The sequence below is a fragment of the Cololabis saira genome, chromosome 4 (assembly GCF_033807715.1).
Source record: "Cololabis saira isolate AMF1-May2022 chromosome 4, fColSai1.1, whole genome shotgun sequence".
NCBI classification, from domain to species: domain Eukaryota; kingdom Metazoa; phylum Chordata; class Actinopteri; order Beloniformes; family Belonidae; genus Cololabis; species Cololabis saira.
The window spans coordinates 19515398-19539537 of record NC_084590.1 but is presented as its reverse complement, the minus strand read 5'-3'; the positions used below and the strand labels follow the sequence as shown (position 1 = coordinate 19539537).

Here is a 24140-nt window from a genome sequence, read left to right as displayed (position 1 = left end):
AAACAAGCTGACATCCAAAATGAGCCTTTGTCAAGTCAGCCAAAAAATCTGGACAGAAAACCACCAAATGGCGAGAAATGAAAAGATGTGCAAAATTGCTGTTCATATGCAGGAAGAGTGTAAGGATCCTTTCCAAACCTGATATCCCAGTCCACTTTAAACCCAACACCACCCTCAGACCTTACTTAGACCATATCTGGTTCATCAGGCAAAACATCCAAACCGGGAAGTGTAATATAAGCAGTCCAGTGCAGTCCGGAGTGCACGGACATTTATATTGGTGAAACTCAACAACTCCACATGCGCATGTCCTAAAACAAAAGAGCAGCTCGACAGGTCAAGAGTCAGCCATTCATCTGCATCTCGGATATAAGGGACATCCTTTTGAGGACAATAGTGGACAGAGAAGAGATGGTTTGAAGGATAAAGAATTACAAAAGATACCGTCTACATCAAATGAGAAACATCAACATTAAACAGATGCCAATGCCTCAGGTTTTACCTGTCAAACTACAATGTGTTCCTGAATCTCCTAACCAGGCAGTTACACAACCATTTGCGCCATGTGACCAAAACCAGATAAATGGCTTACATTGATGGAAGGATCAGTAATTTGCATGGGACTCCAATACCTTTTTTCCCCATATCGTATTGATCTCTAGAAGTAAAAGAAAAACAAACAAAGGGGAAGTGGTGGAGACAGTGATGGGTGCAGTTTGGTGTCTGTGTGATGTGTTGTAGTGTATGTGAATGAGTGTATAACGTGTTGTGTTGGACTAAAAGAAGACATAGGACAACCATGTATTTGCAACACAAGACGACAGAGAAGGGGAGGACTATTCCTTTTACAGTAGTTTAGTCGCCTGTGTGCATATTTAAGTGTCTGTGTCAACACTGGGGGGAGGGGCAGTTTTAATATATGCAAATTACATGAAAATGACATAAACATAATATACATATAAGTATCTTTAACCGCTCATAAGTATACCAATATAAAGTTGTCTACATGCAGTCAACTGGTACATGCACATATTAACTATGGGAGAAATAAAAAGGGAATTTTCAATAACGACTTATGTGCAAACATGTCTAATCGTCCTACTTGCATCACCTGTATAGGTATTACGTATTGTGTGTTTTGCTGTATCACAATTCATGGTTAACACATTAGTATAGGTATCTATATATTACGAATGTAAAATATGTATGTACACATATATGTGCTTAAATGTATATAAGTTGATTTGTCTTCATGAACCAAGAAACGAAAGTCCAGTCCAGCTTCAAAGCATTTGAGGGTTAAGCCATTCACGTACTGTAGCTCTTTAAGAGTGTTTTCATACCGAGGTTCACTGTGCTATGCCCAGGCGCAATCTTACCCTCCTCCAGATTCTCCCGCTGGCCTGAGCTCGCTTTACTCCAGTCTCAGTCACGCTTGAGCATAGCTGCCACTTATGTCACTGCAGCATGAAAAACCCAAATGATTACAATTAGTGGATTAATAAAGGTGACAAATTTCTCTTCATCATGCAGCAGGTATTACACACCGTTCAAAAAACGTGTACATGCGCAACCGTACAATGTCCACGCACGCACTTCCAGGAGACCAGGGATCTTGTCTTGCTCACGCAGGAAATGGAGCTCTCACACTAGCCAAACAAGCCAGACGCCAGAGGTCAGTCATGCGTGGGTACGATACAGATTCCTTAGTGTGAGAGCACCCTACTCTGAATTCTGAACATTGGTGTATCAAACACACACCGCCTCTGTATTTTGTACAAGGAATCTTTAACATGAGGACTGGAGAACTTGGTAATGAAACCACTGACTCCCAGCCGCAATCTGACCAGTAACGGGAGCATCCTCTGAAATCGGGGAGTACAGGGCATGATTTATTAAAATGACATCCTTCACATGCTTGGTTGTTAATTAAATATGAATTGTTCATCTCATGGCAGTTGGACAGTTTTTGCATGAATTAAAATGCACAAATTATTGATAACTTAAAAACCCATGTTTAATTCATACGTATTGTGGTCTACAGCTACCACCAACATTTCCAGTCACTGCATTTCACTCTGAATTTTTCTTCTGACAGCTTCCTTGTTGGAAATAGAGATCACGAGTTCAGTACCTATCAGGATGGCATTTGAATGTCATTTTAATTAACTAATTAACTAAGTAACTTTGTGTGAGCGATGGATCCAAATTCATAGCTGCAAAATTATGTTTTGTTGTAGCTGCAACCCCAGGAAGTTGAGCCAATTTAAGAAGAAAAAAAAACAAAACATTAGCATGTAAGTACATCTGCACCAGTGAATCATGTGTGACATGCTCCACAATGTTGGGTGAAATAATTAGTTGAAATTCCAACTGATTGTTATTGAACTGTTGTTATTGGAATAGTAAATGCAAATTCAATGTATTTGCTTTTTGGCTGATAATATCAGCTACATCTTGCACGCATCTTTACACTGAGCTGGGTTTCTCGGTAAAGGAAGATGCTTTCTCCATGTGCTTTCGTTGCAGTCCTCTGACAAAGCCAGCCACTGTTTTAGCATTCAGGACACAGAAGGTAAGATAGAGAAGGGGAGAAGGAGAGAGACCAAGCCCAGGAGAGCGAAGAAGCAGAGGAGGAAGTAGAATGAGCCAAACAGGAACACAGAGGTTTTTGAGGCTGAAGAAGAGACAGCGTCTCTTTGCATTTGAGCTCTGATGCCAAAACGTTCCCTGAATAAGGGACGCCTTCTTCATCGGCACTTCAATGGCAGCTCTGTCATTTGCCTGTTTTCTTCAAATCTATTCACACCCCAGGTGCGTTGATAAAAAGGGATTTTGATAGGTGAAGATTTGCCCTGATTTTACCCTAAATTCACAATTTGCAATCAAATTTGCATACTTTATTTTTCTTTGATTATACTGTGATTCCTATTGTATTTTTTACGTGCCATCCCCAAACAGCTGACAGTGACAGTGATTGTCTTAAGATTTATTGTCTCAAATCAGCTCAGACTCTTTCTGTAATTATTTTCTAAACACTTACTATTTTCTGTAAAAATCCATTGAATAAATTAATTCTCACAATGGGTTATTTTTTTGTAATGCCTTCAGTGGTGAATAAGGCAAACATCAAAATAAGAGTGATACATTCTCAGTGTGTCCGAAGTGGTTTGCTTTATTTATGAATGTATTATAAAATGTACTAACTCATAATAATTTTGTGTCATATATGCTGGCAGGTAAACCATAAACTACCTCTGTATTTATCCTGAAAGCACATAAGAGATAATGATCATCCATCTATGCATCCATGCATGGATTGATATTGTTATTTTTGGGCTTATTTCAGGGAGCTTTCAGGATTGTGTAATTTCTTCAGTGTTGTGTAGAATTTAACGCAGATATTGAGATAACCAGGAAGTCAGAGAAGAAAATGAAGGATAGATGTTTACAGCTTTTTCCTACAGAATAGTCATAGCACTGATTTCAGTTTCTCTGCATGTAGCCATGCAGCCGGAGGAGCTCTGCGGTGGAGAGTTCAGTCCAACAATCTGACCTCAATCAACTCAGATTAAAGCTGTGGTCCGACGTCTGGCCACCTGTGGCCTTTTTCACAAGCTCATGTACCCACTGCTCTAAAAGGGTATAAATTAGTCAGAGAAAGCAGGGCCTATTCCACAACCACTGCAGGACTCAATGCAGCATATCCTTCCTGTTATTATGCAGTACTATATAATGGTAAAACTGCTTCTGTAGTGGAAAAACAAGGCAAAAGGTGGTGTGATTTTGCAAGATCTCAAAAGTGCAAATTAACCCCCACCCACTAATCTTCACTTTTAAACATTTTTATATACATCATGTTTCTGAACATGTGGGGAAGAGTCTGAGCTGTACCTAACTTTATTGTCCAAAGTCATATGTGAGAGATCTAGAACAGTCTTAGACCGTTTATCATCCCTGTGTCTCTAAATGGGCCCCTTCTTACTGTTTCTGACTCACTTGTTCCTGAAAGCCACACCCACCTTCCCCTTTAGACAATGACATTCATCTAAAACTCACCAACTCCACTCTTTGCTCTTAACAGAAGTAAATACCCTCCGCTAAACATATTCAGCCTATTACTACCAGAGGTGTCAAGTAACGAAGTACAAATACTTTGTTACCTTACTTAAGTAGAAATTTTGGTTATCTATACTTCACTGGAGTAATTATTTTTCAGACTTTTTACTTTTACTCCTTACATTTTCACGCAATTATCTGTACTTTTTACTCCTTACATTTTAAAAACAGCCTCGTTACTCTATTTCATTTTGGCCTTTAAACAAAAACTATCCAGTTAAATTGCTCCATTCGGATAGAGTGAATTTGGTTGTGGTTGTTTCAGATGTTCTTGTCCAGTTTTGTTCTTACATCCGTTGCCCTCAGATTCCTGCAACTAAACTTGGATGTACATTCCAATAAAGGTTAGGATAAATGATAACATGCCTCTGAAGTTTGACTTTTTGCACCATTACAATACTTATAGGCAACTAGTCATCATATCTCCTGCTCTCTGAAACACATGTTAATGCTCAATAGTACACATATATGGTTCTTTAATATATTTGCATTATACTAAGATACATTTATTTTCAATGGCTTTTGTCCTTAATGGCTTTTTTTCCCCTTTACATTACTTTTACTTTTATACTTTAAGTAGTTTTGAAACCAGTACTTTATACTTTTACTTGAGTAAAAAACTTGAGTTGATATTTCAACTTCTACAGGAGTATTTTTAAACTCTAGTATCTATACTTCTACCTGAGTAATGAATGTGAATACTTTTGACACCTCTGATTACTGCCTAGTGGGATAAATACAGACTCAGATATTTGATGTGTGAGTTTTATTTATGTTGCTAAATGATGTTTTTCTGCACCCCCATTGAGCTGTTCCTTTCAGGCAGCTTCAGACCTAAAGATGTGTTTATTAAGGGTAATACGCCAAACATATGAATTACCTCCAATTGGACGGGGCTGCAGAGGGTTATCGCCCCCCAAATTGGCATCAAACTTGGTTACTCACTAATTCATATCTAAAATTTAGATTGTCAGCTAAGATCAGAGCAGCGTGACATTCATCTGAATTACAGCGACTTCAGAGCGTCCGCTGGCGGTGAGGATGCTGTGACAGTAGTTCATCTGAACGTCTGGGCTTATTTGGCCTGCTGAGAGCGAAAGTCCGCTGTTCGTATTAGATTCTGTCTCCGGCAAAGTGGAGATGATTAGATAAAGTGTGTCTGGCGGAGTGGATCACTTTTTCACTTTACTGAAGCAGTGTCTGTGTATGAATGGAGAGAGGAACTCTTCTTTCCGACAATAATACAGAAATGTCTGTTCAGAAGATTTTTTTTATTGTTTCTGGACCCGAAGAGCTCCATAAGTGCTTTAGTTAATCTGTAGTATTTTATGTACTGCACTGCATTACACTGCAATTTGACCATTTTTGCAGTTGAGTGTTTAAACGATATTCCTCACCTTGTGGCACTGTGCACAAATCTGACTCCGGAAAACTGATGCAGTGAAGTGAGTTAAAGACAAAGCAAAAGAATTAAAGATGAGCAGGTCACACACACACACACACACACACACACACACACACACACACACACACACACACACACACACACACACACACACACACACACACACACACACACACAATGCATTTCAACAAAATAGCACTCGTTTTGAACGCCACCCCGCTGTATTGAACCCTCAGCCTGCTCTTCATTCTGCCATAACACAATAACTGAGCTGTGGCGTCTTAAAAGGTGCTGCAGGAGCATAGAGGTGCTTGAAGAGAAAATTGCAGCAGCTCACAGTGGCTGGAGTGAAATACCATTTTGTTTCACTCAAGATGGATTCCACAGTGAGATTTCAGAGGACCAGTTCAGAATCAAAATGGAGAAGCTAGATGGGAGGAGAGGGAAAAAAAAAAAGGTACAATGTTAGGAGTGATCTGGATTTAGTTTTTGCAGTGATTTGGTGTTGTATCGTTTTAAGGGTTGTCACCGTTTACGCATTGGTGTAACGTTTTTTTTGCCTCTTATTGATCATGAATATACGCGACCCCTGACAAAATGTTAACTGTGTACGATAAAAAGAACATTAATGGAATAAATGCGTGAATAAAAACAACATCTTTATGTAAAGATGTGCACAGAAGTAAATGAAAACCTTTTAGCTTCCGGCCTTTTCAACCTCTGAGAGGATTTCTTAACAATTGTCTGGCTTACTGGCATGCACACATGGCTTCCAGCATCTGTATACACACACACTCACACACACACACACTCACACATGCACACAGACACCTACCCTCCCTCTCTTTATAGATTCCACTTGCTGGTTGCCCATCTAACAGTCCTGTATGCAAACCCGTGAAACCCCTCCAGGACATTAAATCCATGGACTCTGTTGTCGCTTCTATCTAGGTCAGTGCTTACAGTAGCTGTGGAGTTTTGCTTCGCTTCTTCCGCCTCTCTGTATATTCCTGTTTGCTTAACCCCACAAGGTTGATTTTTCTCTGCATGTGTGAACATAAGAGATGCAAATCGAATGTTATGATATTAAGTACCCCGTGCTTCTTTTATCTGTCTCTGGTGGAATATTAAAACATGTTGTGGTTTGATATTACCATTAGTGCATAATCTATTATAGCATTCTGGTTCCTTCTTTTCATCACAGCTAATTGGTGTGTATTTGCTCAACATTTACGTTGTGTATCTCTGTAGCATTAAACTCAAGTCTGCAATTAAAATATGACATACAGTACTTTTAATCTTTTTTTTTCCTTGGCTCTACAGGGGGATGATGTTTTGTGACCTAAAGGAGGTTGCATCTAATCTGTTAACCCACACAAATGCATGCGTGCACATGCATTTTTAATGCGATACAGAAACTGTTGACCAAAAGCACACATATAAATGTTAGGATTAATCGCATCTGAATCTTTGAATCATCTTGTTTGCCTTTGGCACATTTATGTTTATCTGTTCTAGAAATAGATACACGAAAAATGTCTTCATTTCATCTTGAATAGATTACCCATCACTAATCTCTTTTACCTGCACCCACACAGGCTCAGTGTTCTTTTTTTTTTGTTTAAGTTGCTGATATGACTTCTGTCAGACACATGGGGCTCCCTGCAGATATGAAAGGAGATTTTCTGCTCGTCTAAACACTAAAAAGATCGTACAGTAATTCAAAACATGCAAACTGAACCAGAGCAATCCAGGTCTATACCAGGATGTTTATTCATTTATTTTAATAATCTGCTGTCTTGGGGTAGCCAGAGCAGTTTGATGTGCAGTTTCAGCCATCTCAGTCATAGTCTTTGATTGCAGTTTTTCATACGTGCACATACATGCTTACCGTCAATCAAAAGGTGCATAGAGGAAGAAATCTAAGCTTTTATTCCAGTAATAATCCCACATGAAACATGCCACTCTTCCCATCAGCCTTGTTGTTGCTGACATTTGTTTCACATAGTGAGTCAGTAATGTAAATGGAAGAAAATCTGTTTAAAAGTCGACTTATATGGGGTACAGTGAGTGCTTTGGCTTATTCAGTTTTTATGAAAATTATCCAAAAAAAATTGTAAATAATCTAAATGTTGTGCAAATGTCACTGGCCGGGGATGCAGACGCACTACCATGTTGGACAAATCCGGCATTGTTGTTTAAAGCGTGAGGGGTTCGTGTTTTAAATCTAGATTAAAAGGATTTTGATAGAGGCTATTTTCTTGTTTCATCAGCACATAGAGTGGAGCTTTATGCCACAATTCTGTGTTCCTCTGCTTTCGTTTTTGAGACCTTAGCCGGCACTTTGCATGTCAGGCAGAACTGTTTGAGTTTTTGGCCATGAAATGCTTTGATCGCTAAAAAAGGAAACACAACAAACACTGATACCCCGAAGAGAATCTTGTTCCCTGTAAAAAAAAAAAGGATTTTCTTCACCACATAGCTCTTTAGTTAACAACACAAATAAAAGCTAAGAGTTTACTGGCTAAATGTGCCCAAAAGCTTGTGTATAGTCTTACTCTCTGTGTTTTCCATCAGTATATATATTTTTTTAGCCAGAAATAAAAAAAAAGGAGAAGAAATAGAAGATAACCAAAAACAGAGGACTAAGTCTAATGTGCACAACAACGCTTTCATTTGAGATGCAATGATGTCGCTCTACAGTATTCTTGTTCTTGACCATGGAAATATCACCTTTGCTGTCTCTGTCTTTACATCCCCAACACGCCACGGATAATGCAGTCTCATGTAAATTGCCTCTTCAATCAGTTGTGACATCAGTCTCCTCCCCTGGGAATGTGGGAGGCCATGTGACGGTGAAGAAGAAGGTTTCCTTCCTTTATGAATGTTGACAATTCAACTCAGCTGGTTTGATTTGCAGAATTAACATCATTTTACCACATTTACAGAACAGGCCATGACAGCAAAGGAGGAATTGGTTATATGCATGAAATGCTTTTGCCAAAGAGGTTGTAGCAACAGCATAAAGACAATGAATAATGTTAAAGGTCAGAGCTTGATAGGGTATTCAGGTCTGAAGTCACCGCGATGCAGTTTGTCTTTTTGTTTTTCTACTGCCACAAAAGTTTCACTTAACAACAAATACACTATTGCATGTGGTGGTTTATTTACAGGCAATAACTTTTTCCCTTCTAACATTTTTTTTTTTCTTTTTTCAAATATTTGATTCATCATCACCCTGAAGGAAGAGCAGTCTTTCAGTTATGCCAGCGTGCATTAATGTTTTATCTTGTTTTGATTCTTGACAACATGCTCTCAACTTCTGCCCTCTCTGTGTTTCCATTTGTTCTTCTTATCTGCTCCAGGACAAAGATATCTCATCACATCCACGGGAGCCTTGTATATTTTGGACGTCCTTCCTGAGGATGGCCTGAATAACTATCGCTGCACAACTCGTCATCGCTACACCGGGGAGACTCGCCAGAGTAACAGTGCACGTCTCATCGTGTCAGGTCAGTTCTGCTCTCACAAGGCATCAGTTTAACTGCAAATACTTGACTGATTTGGATCAAGATTTACAAATACACATGTACATTTTGTGTTGTGTATAATCTGTCATAGTGATTGTAAGTTGATAAAAAGGAATTTAGCATGCAGCAGAAAAATATGTTAAAAAGAAGCAGTTCCTGATACAAAAGAGAAATATTATGTCCTTTTTTTTTTCCAAAACTCAGCACGATTTTTTTGATAGCTCAGTGGAATGTCTGTGACATGTTTTGGTCAAGATACCAGAGGAATAGAAACACTAAAGTCCCTTTTTTAAACCAGGTCTTGACACTTCTGTTGACAAAAGTCAACATCTCAACTTCTTTTCATTCCATCTTTTATTTGTGAATAGGTTTTAACGTTTGCAACATACGCCGAATGTGGCAAGACGTGACTTTAGAATGAGAAACGGTTGAAGAAGCTTGATAACTTTACACTCATCTGCATCTGGAATATCGGACATTTCGACAGAATTTGGGGTTTTTGAGAATTTGAGGACAAATTTGGGTTATGTAAGATTTATCTCACTGATGGTCATCGAGAATATGGTCCAGACACAGAATTTTTCTCATAATATGCCCAATAAAGGTCTCTCGTCTCCCTCACCTAATAAATTGTTCAGTTCATGATACTGAATGTTGACCCAAAGAATCGATGCAGTGTATTGTCAGGTGCTAATTAACACTAAATTCTTTGCTCCACCCAGACCCCACCAATGCTGAGCCAGCCATCTTAGATGGCTTCGACCGCAGGGAGGTGATGATTAATCACCGGGTGGAGCTGCCCTGCAAGGCATCGGGCTACCCAACGCCCAAATACCGCTGGCTGAAGGACAACAGCCCTCTGGAGCCGGACAGTCGCTTCCGCCAGACCATCTCGGGCTTGCTGATAGAGACTGCACAGCCCATCGACTCGGGAACGTATGTCTGCGAAGTGTGGAACAATTATGGCAATGCCGAGGTCATGGGACGCCTGTATGTCAAACGTAAGTCTTTCATTGGAAGGAGGAGCTCCACTTTTATCTGCAGCAGAAAGCTGCTGTTCTCCAGGAGGCAACAGCTGAACGTCCTAACAGTCCTTTATTACTAGTGACAGCGTTAAGCAGTAATTGGATGAAACAATTTTATATGGATAAAGAGAACATGACTAAACCTTTAATAATTTCAGCTCGAGCCCAGAGGAAGTGATTATAACCTCTTCCTCTGAAATTTTATGTAAATCTCATATGAACTTTCTCTAATCTTCCAAAATTTGTCATGCTATATTTTTCACGACTATATTTGTAAAAGAGTATTTCTGTGTTTTCTGTGTCTATAGAGCCCTTAAAAGTGGTGGTCAGCCCTCGAAAGGTGAAGGGCAGCGTGGGTAGCAAGGTGTCCCTGTCGTGTAGCGTGAGCGGCTCCGATGAGTACGAGCTCTCGTGGTATCGCAACGGAGAGATCATCTATCCTGGCAACAATGTCCGCTTCACTGGGCTTAACCGGGAGAACCTCATCATGGAGGGAATGTCCAAAAGCGACGGTGGAGCCTACCAGTGCTTCGCCAGGAAGGGCAAGATGTCTGCACAGGACTTTGTGCAGGTTATCCTTGAAGGTAAAATACCACATTATCTGTGCAGACAGCTACTGACCTAACCCCACAGTCTAGCATCTATCCTGAGCATAATCAGTGCCTCAGCGGATCAATACAGGCTTTGAGCAGCTGTGACTACTACCGCCGCTGGTATGATTATCTTAGACCTGACAAACACAAAAACACCATATACATATGCCCTTTATTTCCAATACCTTACCTTGGCAGGGTTGCTGAGGAAACTGTCTCCTGTTGACAGGGAACCAGAAAGGAAAAGATATTGATAATCTATAATTATGTGGAATAGACCTAGATTATCAGAGAGAAGCAGCAGGCAGTTGGAGACACTTCAAAAGCCGTCCACACTCTTTGTGTCTGGAAGGAAAGCTCCTAGAAGATTGCTCAAGATGAAACGCATCGAATGGTGAAGTCATGATTAAAATAAGTCAGGATTGCTCTCCTTTCCTTCTGCTTTGGTTTAAAAAAAATATGTTGAAATACATTTAAATAAACATTTATATAAAATGAAACAGAAAGAGAAAAGAGAGAGAAAAAGAAAAGGGGAAAAGGAACAGGCAAGAGAAGTTTCTTTAAGCTGCTGTTTGATACCGGCAGGAACAGACAGGAAGCTACTGCAATCATCTCACTGATACCAAGCTGCCACTTCACATTTACAGGACGGCCCTCATTTAGATTCTTATTTTCTCGCCGTGCCCACCTGCACTTTGTCAGTGTGTTAGATTGATAACGCATCTAAAAGTCCCCCCAGTTTTAGCTCATGTTTCATTAACCACCGTGTTCCACCTTGTGCCCACATGCAGATGGTACTCCGAAGATCCTGTCCTCCTTCAGCGAGAAAGTGGTGAACCCCAACGAGCCCGTCTTCCTGGTGTGTAACGTCAAGGGCACGCCGCCTCCCAGGTGCACCTGGTCGCTGGACGACGACCCCGTCATCAAGGACAGCCACCACCACCTGGGCCACTACGAGACCCACGAGGGCCACGTGGTCAGCCAGCTCAACGTCACACACACCCAGGTGCAGGACGGCGGGGTGTATCGGTGCACGTGCAGCAACTCGGCCGGGGTCGTGTACCACCAGGCTCGAATAAACGTAAGAGGTGCTTGTCAAATCAGCTCCTCCAAGAACAACAATACACATACCCGTCTGTCTTTCTGTCTGTCGCTGTGTCTTTACAGTAATTGAGTGACAGGTGTTGTTTGGGACCGAATTGTCAGTTGCATTGAATTTTCCTCTGGATTTTGTCGCAGTCCTTTACTTTCAAGCGGGCTCTTCAGAAGATTTGCTTGCTTCTGAGATTAGGCTTTCCTCCAGTGATTGATGTTACCTTGTTTTGATTGTTCCTTTTTATGTATTTCTGTTATAGCCCCCCCAACCGGCCCCAAATTAATACTGTTCCTTTACAATCAAGCCTGTATTTTTAGGTCAAAATTAATTATCCTGCATTCCTGCTCAAAAGCATATCAGGATGTGTTTTGTAAATAGCCAGAAGAAAAATATATTTCCTCTGTCTGAACACATTCATCTGCACTGTGGTTGTGTGTGCGAGTGCCTATCCATGTGTGTCTGCGTCTGCATGTATTTACTCAAGCAGCCAATTCCACTCTTCACAATCAGATGTTAAAGTGATTACTCTGTTTCAATTCTATAGACACAGAGCAAGGCTCTGAATGTGTTATGAGATGCAGAAGGCATTACAGCCGAGTTATAAGTAGCGCTAGTACAGTCTCGTTTAAATGTTATGTTTTCCTTCAGATGGTTAGCACACTTTAATGTGCTTGTCATTTCACAGCCGTTTACTTAGAGTTGCACACAAGGATGTGTGCTACGGCATGCAAAAGCTTTAAGAAGCACATTTCTTGCATATTTGGCGGTAGGCGCCACCAAATCCTAAGCATAGTTAGAAAATAGTGAATTTATCCACAAATACACCCAACGTAGCAAACTACACAACTCTCATGATTTGCTGTCACTACTGTTATAATTCCAGTGACTTTGCAAAGAATTTGTCCTCAAGCTTGGTCCGTTTTCAGGCCGCGCCAGCATCCGTCCAATGAAAAACATCACGGCCATTGCTGGAAGAGATGCCTTCGTTCACTGTCGTGTGATTGGCTACCCCTACTACTCCATAAAGTGGTACAAGAACTCGGCGCTGCTACCGTTCAACCACAGGCAGCGAGCGTTTGAGAACAATGGTACACTGAAGCTGAGCAACGTGCAGCAGGTGGATGCCGGCGAGTACAACTGCAAGGTGATGGTGCAGCCCAACAAGATGGACTCTCAGAGTGTCCACGTTCGTGTAAGAGGTGAGTCCAAAAAAGGTTGGTTAAGATGAATGCGATGCAAAACCATGAGACGTTAAAGCAGCACAATGTAACTTTCAGCTTTTGTTGAGTTTGGCGGCTCCTTTGGACAAAAGCGGTAGTGCTTTACCAGAAAGAACACTACATTTCCCATGAGCACCAGCGCGTACTGCTGGAAAACTCCCGTCCCCGTCGCGTGCATTTGATAATACGCTCTGGTTTTGCTCTACGGCACCTTTTTCCTGTCACGTTTTTTAGAGGGACTTCGTCATAAATTAGTAGTCCAACATACTTACTAACAAAATAAAAAAAATACTTTATAACCTGTGAATAACTGAATGTTTTGCAGATCAGCCCTGCACAATTTTACAGTTCTCAGGAAAAATACTAGAAATGTTGTATACATTTTCTTTGCATTGCATTCTTTCCTCTAGTGCTGTAATTCTATTCAATTGTATTATTATTTTATAAAGCTTCCTCATTGCCAATTACACGATTTTATGATCACTATTATTATTCTGTGTCTGTTGTTGATATTGTCAGTAATTTTAGAATTACCAAAACCAAAGACGAATGTGAAAACATTCTAATTATTATTCTTATTGAACATAGAACTCTACATTTACATTTGTATCATAACAATTCTTTGTCTTGTTTTATCCCCATAAATCTCCATCGGTCGGACATCCCTCCTCATCTTTCAGCTCATGCCAGCGAGTGAATGCCGGTCTTGTTCCAAAAAGTGATTGCCTGCCAGAATCTGTTTCTCTTCTGAAAATGGGCCTTTTTACCTCCTAAAAATTGATTGAAGGCCAAATACAGTTAATGAAAGGTTGTTTCTACCGCCTCCTCCGATAAAACTTTTAGGAGCTGTTCAGACTGCGAAGCATCTGCCCAAATGAGATATGGATCGGATATGAAACTACCTCCTGGAGGTGGTTTCGATCTGGTTTGCAAAAATCGGATATCATGCGGTTTGGGACTGTTCAGACTTCAAAAGAGTCATCCAGTTTCAATCTGGATGGGCTAAAAATCGGATATTTGCCTGCAGTCTGAACGCGGCCTTATTTTCTTCTGATTTTTCGCTGCTTCGGCCATGATACCAGCTCCGCGTTTAGCTCAACACCAGCTTCTGCTGAGCTCTGCGCTCCAAGCCCCGCCCATTTTCGTCTCGACTACGAATCGGGAAGGAGGGAGAAGTGACGTATGTCGTAAAGCTGTCAAAGCCGTAAAAATGTGTAGTTTTTTTAGTGTGTAAGGATTCCTACCATGCTCCTCAAAGTTACATAGTGCCAGTGAAGGCGATACAGACCCCCTCAGACCATGACAGAGGTGTCATTAAACCTATTGGAAGTTAATGTACCATCACAATGACTCTGGAAATATGATATTAAGGTGGAAAAGGTACATTGTGCTGCTTTAACAAATTGTCAAGAAAGTACTTTTTTTTTCTTCCTTGAATGCTCAAATATGTCTTTAACTCATCGAATCTCATCCATCCATCTATCCAGAGCCTGAAGACTACCATGTAATATCTCCCCCCACCATCTCACCATGCGCTGCCAATGTTGCATCGTCTTTTTCATAACACCCACATTATCATATTGATTTCTTTCTGTAGGAATTCATTTTGAAATTCTTTTTTTTCTTAAAAAAATGTCTCCATTTCATTTTAAAGGAAACATCCATCCATGTATTATGTATATGTATATATTACACACACACACATATATATATATATACAGTATGTATATATACAGTGTATATATATGTATATATATATATATATATATATATATATATATATATATATATATATATATATATATATATATATATATATATATATATATATATATATATATATAATATGTGTGTGTGTGTGTGTGTATGTATATACAACTTGCTCCTTAAGAGCTGAGCTAGTAATAGGAACTAGACTCTAAAAGATATAAAATAGGACTCATGTTTAATAATAACACCTTTTTTCCAACTATTTATGATTGGTGTTATGAACCCTTTTTGGCTTGTTGGGCTTTGTTGGAGAAATATAAATTTCAGTGTCTCTCACTCAATTTGTTTTCTTTTAATATTTTTTATAATTTCTTTGAAAATACTTAACTTTATTAGCAGTTATTCTTGATCTTAAAGTCACCTGAGCATTGCATATTTAGGAAAATAAGGGTGGTTCAGTAACTACATAGTTTTCTTTTAATCCTATCCACACATAAAAAAGCAATATACAGTAAATAGATGGCATAAGACTTGTAAATTAATCTGCTAGATAGTATTCCCAAGGGCATAAGTGTGGGTTATTAAGACTGTATGATTGCTGTATGATATTACAGGGCTGAGTGGCTCATCTCCACAGAGATCTTACAACTGTAAGAGGTAATACTAAAACGGGCTTCCCCATTATATCTCCATTTCCTTCCCTCTGATCAGAGTGTTAGCCTTTTGTCACAGTGATACACTTTCCCATGGAGCGAGGGAAACAGAGGGCAAGAGAGAGTGATAGTGAAGGAGGGGGTGGTGATATAAAGTAACACTTCCCAGTGGTGCCGTAGCGAGTGAGTGCATTTGTTAATTTACTCTGCTCATGCTTAAAATGCGTGATGTTTTAGGGGATCCCTGGAGTCCATTATCTCCACTTTGTTTTGAATTAGATAAGCTGCTAAAGTGCTGCTTATTTCAGTGTTGTTTGAACTCACTGGACACTTGCACAGATGATTTGTGTGATGGCTGGAGCGTTCCCAGAGAGTATAGCACAAGTGATTTGAATAGATATTAATTTGTAGCTCAGTGATAACAGTGTGCCGCCAGATTCACTCCAGATTGTTTCTGGAGTTAAACCACTGGACAAGAGAGTCATTTTATTCAGTTTATCACATCTATACCGTAGCTCTGACATACAGTACAACAGGCTTTTTCTTGGCTTTACATGGCCCACATTTCAACCACGTTTAAAGACATAATTGCATATTTAATAAGATACTGAAACAATGTCTGAGGCTGAGGTTAAAACCAAAGGTCTGCTGAAAATCACTTTTTGAACTTAAATAATATGAATTGAACACTGAAAGACAAATAAACAAAGTATACTGATTTTAAAATAATTTAAATGATAAATAGCTGAGGAAAAAATGTATCCTCTTAATTCAATTTCATATAAATATAAGATTAAATAAGTGTAAGTATATGTGTGTGTGTGTGTGTGTGTGTGTCTATATATATATATATATATATATATATATATATATATATATATATATATATATATATATATATATATATATATATATATATATATATATATATATATATATATGTGTGTATGTATGTCTATATGTATAGAGAGAGAGAGCACTGAATAGAAAGAGTTCAGGTTCCCAGGTTGTGCAACAACCTGAATGAGTCACTTCAAAGTTTTTTATTTATTTAAATTTTTTTTAGTCCTGTGTCTGTGTGCTGAATCAGCTTTCTATGCAGAACGGACAAAATGTTCTAGTTTAAGAGTGATGGTGAATCATAGTTTTTGGTTTTGCTGTTTAGGTCTTTTATACTCTTCCACGGACCTCTGTAAAGAAAGATAGCTCAGTGATTGTGGGATTCTACTTAAAATCAGTATTTGCCTCAGAATCCAGATAATATGGGTGGTCTTTACTGCTTAAGGCTGAAATTACATTTGTTTTTATTGCTTTCTTCTGTCTGCAGTCCCGCCCTACATTCAGCCCTTTGAGTTTCAGCGTTTCACCATCGGTCAGAGGGTCTTCATACCCTGCGTGGTGATGTCAGGAGACCGGCCGCTGGACATCACATGGCAGAAAGATGGACGGCCTATCCCTGCCAGCCTGGGTGTGACTGTTGACAACATTGACTTCACCAGCTCACTGAGAATCAACAACCTGACACCTGACCACAACGGCAACTACACCTGCATTGCCCGTAATGAAGCTGCTGCTGTGGAGCACCAGAGTCAGCTCATTGTTAGAGGTGGGAAAGCACAAACATGCTGATGGCACCTTGTGGTCTGCAGTAATATCGGCGCCGGTTTTCATATTTATCATACTGGACAGTGCTTTTGTCTGCAGTAAAGTAATCTAATGTTGTGAGAAGACGTGCAATCAGTTTTAATAAACTCCAAAACGTTATGCATCCCAGTCAACTGTTGTCTACTTGTGTTTGCATCCACATACAGTTCCTCCTCAGTTTGTGGTTCAGCCCGAGGATCAAGATGGGATTTATGGCAAAACTGTGACTCTCAACTGCTCTGCTGAAGGTTATCCACCACCCACCATTGTCTGGGAACACTCCAAAGGTACGTTTATTTACCAAAAAAATAAAAAAAACTTTCCATATATATCTATTGATAATCTGTTTATGGAAAGTCTATATGGAATATAATCTGAAAATGTTCTGTGAACAAGGAGATTTAATTTGCGGAGGGTGCCGTTTGCTTCACAGAGAGCTAAAATGTGTTGCAAACACATTTTTGGGCTGTGGGCTTGCAAGGTCTCCACCTGCATTGTTAGAAAGTCATCTAGGAGGCACAGATAGTGACTGACGCTGACAGACGGACAGGCGGATAGAGAGACAGACAGACAGACAGACAGACAAGGAGGGTGGCAGGTGAGTTCAATCACTTGAGCAGGACAGATGAAGAGGAGCCCTGGGTGCTGCTTCATCATCCATATAACCAGGGATGAAAGCTTTCACCCACAGAAAGACAACAACCAATGCACAGTTGGGTGTGTTTGCACGCGTGCGTGTGTGTGTGTGTGTGTGCGTGTGTGTGTGTGTCCTAGGCCCCATGATCAAAGCAATGAGAGAATCAGATGTGTTTTCCACCCTTTGATGGGATTTGTGTGCGAGCGTGTCTCTGTGAATGTGCATGTCAGACAAGCAGGCCTCATGCCTGATTCTCTTTGTCTGACCAGTCCTGATCAGTATGTATGGAGAAATCAGTGTGTGTGTGTGTGTGTGTGTGTGTGTTCACTGGTAATCTTTGAAACAAGCCTTACTGAGCCTGCAACTCCTCAAAGGTTTAGTTAACCAGACTGCTGTTCAAGTTAGTTTACGGATGTTTGATGTTTTTCTTATCCTTTTTACTCAGATTTCCACCCATTAAGTTGTTCGGTACTTTACTGGTGCAACAATAAGTCAGGAAAAAGGAGAAATGAAAAATGCTGCTGCTTTGGACGCTAATATCTCATTTGTTTTTAGCCATAGCTCCATTTTTCCTGTTAGTAGATGTCTATCTTGTATTTCTCTTGCAGCAGCGGTAGCTCAGAGGCATGTGGATGTCTCTGGGAGATATGAAGCAGTTAGTAAAGGTCAACTGTTATTAGCATAACATCCAGCACTATTTGGATATGCAGCATCCATAATTCACGGAAGAACCAAATTCAAGGAGGAACACATCTACATACGCTTTTGTAAGAGACAGGGGGTCTAGAAATAAGTCAACAATTGACCTTTGAGTCCATTTTAATTCAGAAGCAGAAACTTACAGCTCCCTACGAAGCGTATGAACATGCTTACTGTAACAAAAGCTAACGCAACATCGGGCAAAGTTCACGCATGTTTAATACTAAAGAGCCCACACCACTTTGCTGTAAACCAAACTATTTGATTTTATTGTTTTTTTTTTTTTTTTTGGCAGACGTGCACGTCACTACAGGATGACGATATGAAACTGCACTCACTCCCGTGACATGAACTCGTAAGAGGCTTGCAGCTAGTATGGTGATAAAAGCGCGACAATCACCAACAACATTGACAGTCACAAACAGGATTTATGTATTTGATGGCATATTTTAAGTACAGCTCATATACATTGTCATAGATTAAGTGCCTTTTCCTTGATTTTCTTTTTTTTCAGGCACCCACCTTCTTTAATAGTTATGAGAAATTCAAGAAAAAGATACAATAAAAGAACAAATGCTATGCAATCAGAAGAAAGACCCTGGTAGCAGGATTTGTTTTCGAGGATGCTGGATGTGAATGTAAATGCACTCTTCTCAATAGGATTTACTGAAATTAAAAAAAGCTTCAGTGAAGCTCCACCTATTTGAGTGTTAAGATCCAATGCAAATGTGAAACTAGGCTTCAATATTTGTAGAAGTACAATTTTAATTGTTTGTGTTAGAGCAGAGATTAATTACATTCAGTCAAGGACTAAACTCATCAAATTGCACACAAGTGAGTTGAATAACAGGTATTGTGTCTATTTAGCAACCATTCATACAAATTATGCATCCAGAGTTTGACACAGATGGATGAAAAGCCAAGAGAAATCCCACGAGTTAACGTCGGTAGACATCTCAGAACTTCACCAGTCGGGCGTATTGTTTCAGGACGGCCTCAGAGTCAGGCCTCTCTGCTCCCCTTCAGCCTGCCGTTTCCCCCTGGACCAATCTGCTGTCATGTTATACATGAGAATTATGTCTGCTCTGATTGCATCACCCCACCAGCTCTGTGCTCGGTGTTATTCTGCTCAGCAGCTGTTTGGCGATTTAAGGATTTAGGCCTTGTGTTGAGAAACATGCTTACAATCCTGCCTAAATCTGACAGGCGTTGTCATCAAATCTGTAAACACAGTGGCACGGTCAAATTAACACACACACACGCGCACACACACACACACACACACACACACACACACACACACACACACACACACACACACACACACACACACACACACACACACACACACACTCACTCACATATTCATTATAGGCACTGCATGTTGTTTTCATGACCTATGTAGATCTAAGTGTATTTTTTGTTTCTCCAACCTTCAACAACATCTCTTCGTGTGCTTGCATCAGGTGCGGGCGTCCCCCAGTTTCAGCCCATCCCTCTGAACAGCGGCTCTCGCGTCCAGCTGCTGAGCAACGGCTCGCTGCTTATCAAGCACGTGTTGGAGGACGACAACGGCTTCTACCTGTGTAAGGTCAGCAACGACGTTGGAGCGGACGTCAGCAAGTCCATGTACCTCACCGTCAAAAGTAAGAGCCTGAGATTGATTAAAGCACAGATAAGTAGCGGCTGATAACCAATGAACATCACATTTCTGCTAGCTCCTCTGAGATAAACACTTAAGATGCTGCAGGTTTGACACAGCATGTCCATTCGGACATGCAGTGATAGTAACTATTAATTTCAAACATATTAGTGGATAAACTAAACACAAACAGTAAAGCACCAGGAGCCATACAGATATTTTTCTCTATGAATCTATATGTGCCCATGTAATGGCATTGCTCCTTCAAACTTGACCCATCCTGAGTGTGTTCCAGTTTTTCTTCATGTGCATCTCACTGCTCTTCATGGCAGTTGGTATGTTAATGTCACAGACTGCTGGTCTTCTGCATCCACTAAGCATTAGCATGTAGCTCCCCTGCAGCGTTAGGAATGACTCCTTATTTTCATGGCGCTCAGATGTGAGTGGGGCTTATTTTTCCCTTCAGTTATCAAACTGGAGCACGAGGCTCCCCACTGATGGGCAGCCCTCTCTCTGTATCTGTCTCCTCCTGCTCTCTGTCTCTTCGTCTATCTCGCATCATGAGCTCAGAGTCTGATATATGGAAAATGTACATATATTTTCATAAGAACTTAAAAAAAAAAGCATGGTGGGAGTGGCTTCATGTGCTCAATATGCTCTCTGTCTGACCTATGACCATCCTGGGAAAGAACATCATTTGTGTAGAGCTCTTCTTTTGGGTAAATAAGTATTAAAAAAAATAATTCCTATTTGTTGGCATGCCATAGGTATTTAAGTGTCACTGTAATTGAGCCTTGCAGCATATAAGGCTGAGAAGCTGTCAGTATGGGTGCAGCACGCTCCGAGACAAATATACTGTGTTTTCATAGGTCCGTTTTCTGACTGTGGCACCCAGTTGCTATGCAGCAAGTTGACCTGTGGCTGTACTAACCTTGTTTTTTCTTCCTTTCCCTACCGCGGAGAGAGCAAACACTGCAGCTTTGGCTACAGTGAACTCGATATCCTATAGTATTTGATATCCTGTCAAACCCCGAACACAGCTTAAGAGAACATAAACGAAATTGAACATTTACCTGATTAAAAATGCAGATAAAATATTGGATTTACATTTTTTCATAATTTTCTCATGCTGTGTCTATAATACTCTTAAGAACATAACAGACTTAATACAGCATGTTCCCTCATCAGCTATATATTTTTACATGGATGACACAGGAGCTTATCCAGCCAGTGGTGTGTTTTTTTTGGCTTTCAGATGGTGCAGATGCAGCTTACTCTCCTGCAGAGGAGCTGCGTATAGAAGTTTAGATTTGTCACCCTGCTCCATTGCTCTGAAATCAACTCTGCGCTGAGACCCCTTTACCATTGAACACGGGGTGTGTGTGTGTGTGTGTGTGTGTGTGTGCGTGCATGCGTGTTTTGACAAAATAAACGCTAAACAATAAATGCCATTAAGATATGGCAGATTTTTCCCCGCCTTTTATTGTTATGCATTGTGAAGTGATGTAAGAAATGAGAGGGTAAGAGGGGTAAACAAATGTTGCATTCAAAATGGTTCAGTTTCACTGATCTGTATAGTCACTTTTATCATCTACCACAGCAGTGTGGATGCGTGAACAAGGCAATTGACCCATCAAATGCATTGTGCCGTTGCTCCGGGCTCCAGCTTTATGTTGTACTGAGCTCCATTAACGGGAGTATTGACGACGTCACTGACTCCTGCACCCTTATATTAATGTTAATTTAAGTCATTTAGGCTTGGACTTTTCATAGCTCATATAAAAACACTGCTGTGTATTATTGTGCAGTTCCTTTGTGGAATTTTATCGAAATGATTTATAAGCCGTCACTTTTCATTAAAATTGGCTTTTGTTCATGCCTTAAGTGGAACATGATTATGAACACATAGAAAGTGGCATAAATAGTCATTAAGTAAGTTATTGATATTCAATTATATCTTTTAACATATGGTTTCAATAGTTTTATTTATTTGTCATTTTTGCAGCTGGAAAAAGCATCATGAATTAACTTTTGCTCTGAAACTCTTGATCCGTTAATCCTCCACACAGCCTCCTCCTCTGACCTGCAGAGTCCCAACATGAAGTCTGCAGGAACACAACTTAAATCTTTGTTAGCCAATGGTGGCTCGTCATTTTGACTCGTTCCTCAACATGAGCAACGTTTTAGTCATATATTTCAATGTAGGTACCTGCTTTTAGTTGCTTTGACTTGGTGCTGATTGCCGTATGTTAACATATTCATTTAGCGTCTGGTTTTCAATTACTGAGGTGTGTTTTTACGGTAGTAATTTACTCCAGTGATTATTATATCAACATATAGTATTCTCGCTATTTCTGTATATTTATTTTTTTACACTTGGTAACATAATATTTATTTAAGTGTTTTGTATCTACTGTGTGTTTGATTTATACTAATTACAACAGCGTCTAGTACCCATGCTTAAATACTGAAACTATTTAACAGAGACAAATCATTTTAACCACATTCCTGCACTACTGTCCCTTGTCATTTATCATACTTATCATATATGGCTGTCAGTTAAAATCAGGTAATGGAGTATACGAGTTAACTGTTTTGTTGGTGGGACTGTAATAAATGGTTATTTTGCTGTTTCTCCCCCAGCTGCTGTTGGTTGCTTAGTGATGACATGCTGGCTCAGCCAGATGCTGTTTACCCATGAGCAGATCACATTTCACAAAAGTACTCATGCATTCAAGATGCTTTCAATGAAGAGTAGTTACCTGCATGAGTAGTTTAAAAAAATAGATTCCATTACTCGGGTTACTAGGGTTCATTGACTGTGTTTGTCTGTTTGCGTGTGTAATTGCACATTTGGGCAAATTGTAAGCATAGATTAGCTTATTCTTGACACATTTTTTTAAAAATACGAGCATACGTTTTTGTAGCCATGCATGGTGCATGATGTGCATTCTGCCTGCATGCAGTGTGTGCAATTATACGATCTCACATGTGTGTTATGAGACGTTAAAACTCTTAAGAGTTTTTCTGCCTCATTTAAATCAGTCAATACCTCAATTAGGAGCCAACGCTGGGATCAAGGGAAGAACAGTCTGCATGTTTTCTGCTTTATTTGCACTTTCAGTCTCTTTGTTTCTTACACATAAAACAAAAAGAGGAAGATAAAATCACATATAATTTCTTTTGATTTAAAGACTTGTTCATGTGATAGCAGCTGTTTGCATCATCCAAATGTATGAATCTCCTATTGCAAAGCACACATTTATTTACCTTTTCTGCATCACGCCGCTAATAATATTACGAATCTGTGTAAGATTTGATATCTTCATCATGGTTCAAAATTATTAGCAAAAAAACCCCTCTGTGTCTAAACCACGTCAGCTTACTGAACAGTATGAAGTTTCAGTTGTGCACATTAGAAAGCTCAAGAATTTAGTTTTGTTTGCAAGCTCTTTTTTCAGTGGTTTCTCATTCTAACTGGTGTACAAACAATTTATTAACTCAAGTAGGGTTCAGGTTGACAGTGAGGTAGTCTGACAATGTCAATTATCAGTGTTTATGCAACACTAAAATTATAGGTTTAAATAAAAAACCATGAAGTTCGATTAAAGTTTTAAATAATTGACAGCCGGGGTCTAAACCCCATGGTGTATACAACATTTTCAAAACAGTTGATTTTTAAATTAATGGATTATTTATTCCCTCTTTATATCTGTTTTTTTCCCTCTTCAAAAGGCACAACAGCATATTTTTTCTGCAAAAAGCTTCATATATTTGCATGACAGAACATTGAATCTGCAGGCATCTTTACCATAGAGCTTTTTGTATGATACATTTGTCATTTATTCCAGATTAATAAAGTTTGTCTGCTGGTAATTCTGCCACTTTTTCATATCTTTTTCATATCATATCTGAGTAGCCATGACAATGAAAAGTTGTTTACATGTTGGGGTAGTATGAGGGATTTAACCATTTTAACCCTCTAATATTGTGGGGATTGTGAGATCCCAGGAAGGTAAAGTTAATGAGCTCGCAGGAGTGACGATGATAGTGCAGGGATATTGTCTTAATGGCGGCAGGAGCATGTTCTGGACTCCAGCATGTTTCTACACAGATTTAGAAAGATACATGCAGACAGAATTAGGTGTTAGGTATTTGTTAGCAGCA

General features: G+C 39.7%; 1 protein-coding gene across 4 annotated transcripts in view; it reads left to right on the top strand.

Annotated features, from left to right (window-relative positions):
- dscamb (Down syndrome cell adhesion molecule b) overlaps nucleotides 1-24140 on the top strand; it is a 138742-nt gene that overhangs the window by 79272 nt on the left and 35330 nt on the right. For all 4 annotated transcript variants that reach the window (XM_061719102.1, XM_061719100.1, XM_061719101.1 and 1 more), the window contains exons 4-11: nucleotides 8890-9036; nucleotides 9777-10055; nucleotides 10388-10663; nucleotides 11464-11760; nucleotides 12695-12967; nucleotides 16679-16957; nucleotides 17163-17282; nucleotides 19798-19977. In XM_061719102.1, coding sequence (XP_061575086.1) covers nucleotides 8890-9036; nucleotides 9777-10055; nucleotides 10388-10663; nucleotides 11464-11760; nucleotides 12695-12967; nucleotides 16679-16957; nucleotides 17163-17282; nucleotides 19798-19977 — 1851 coding nt within the window. The remainder of the gene's footprint in view (nucleotides 1-8889; nucleotides 9037-9776; nucleotides 10056-10387; nucleotides 10664-11463; nucleotides 11761-12694; nucleotides 12968-16678; nucleotides 16958-17162; nucleotides 17283-19797; nucleotides 19978-24140) is intronic.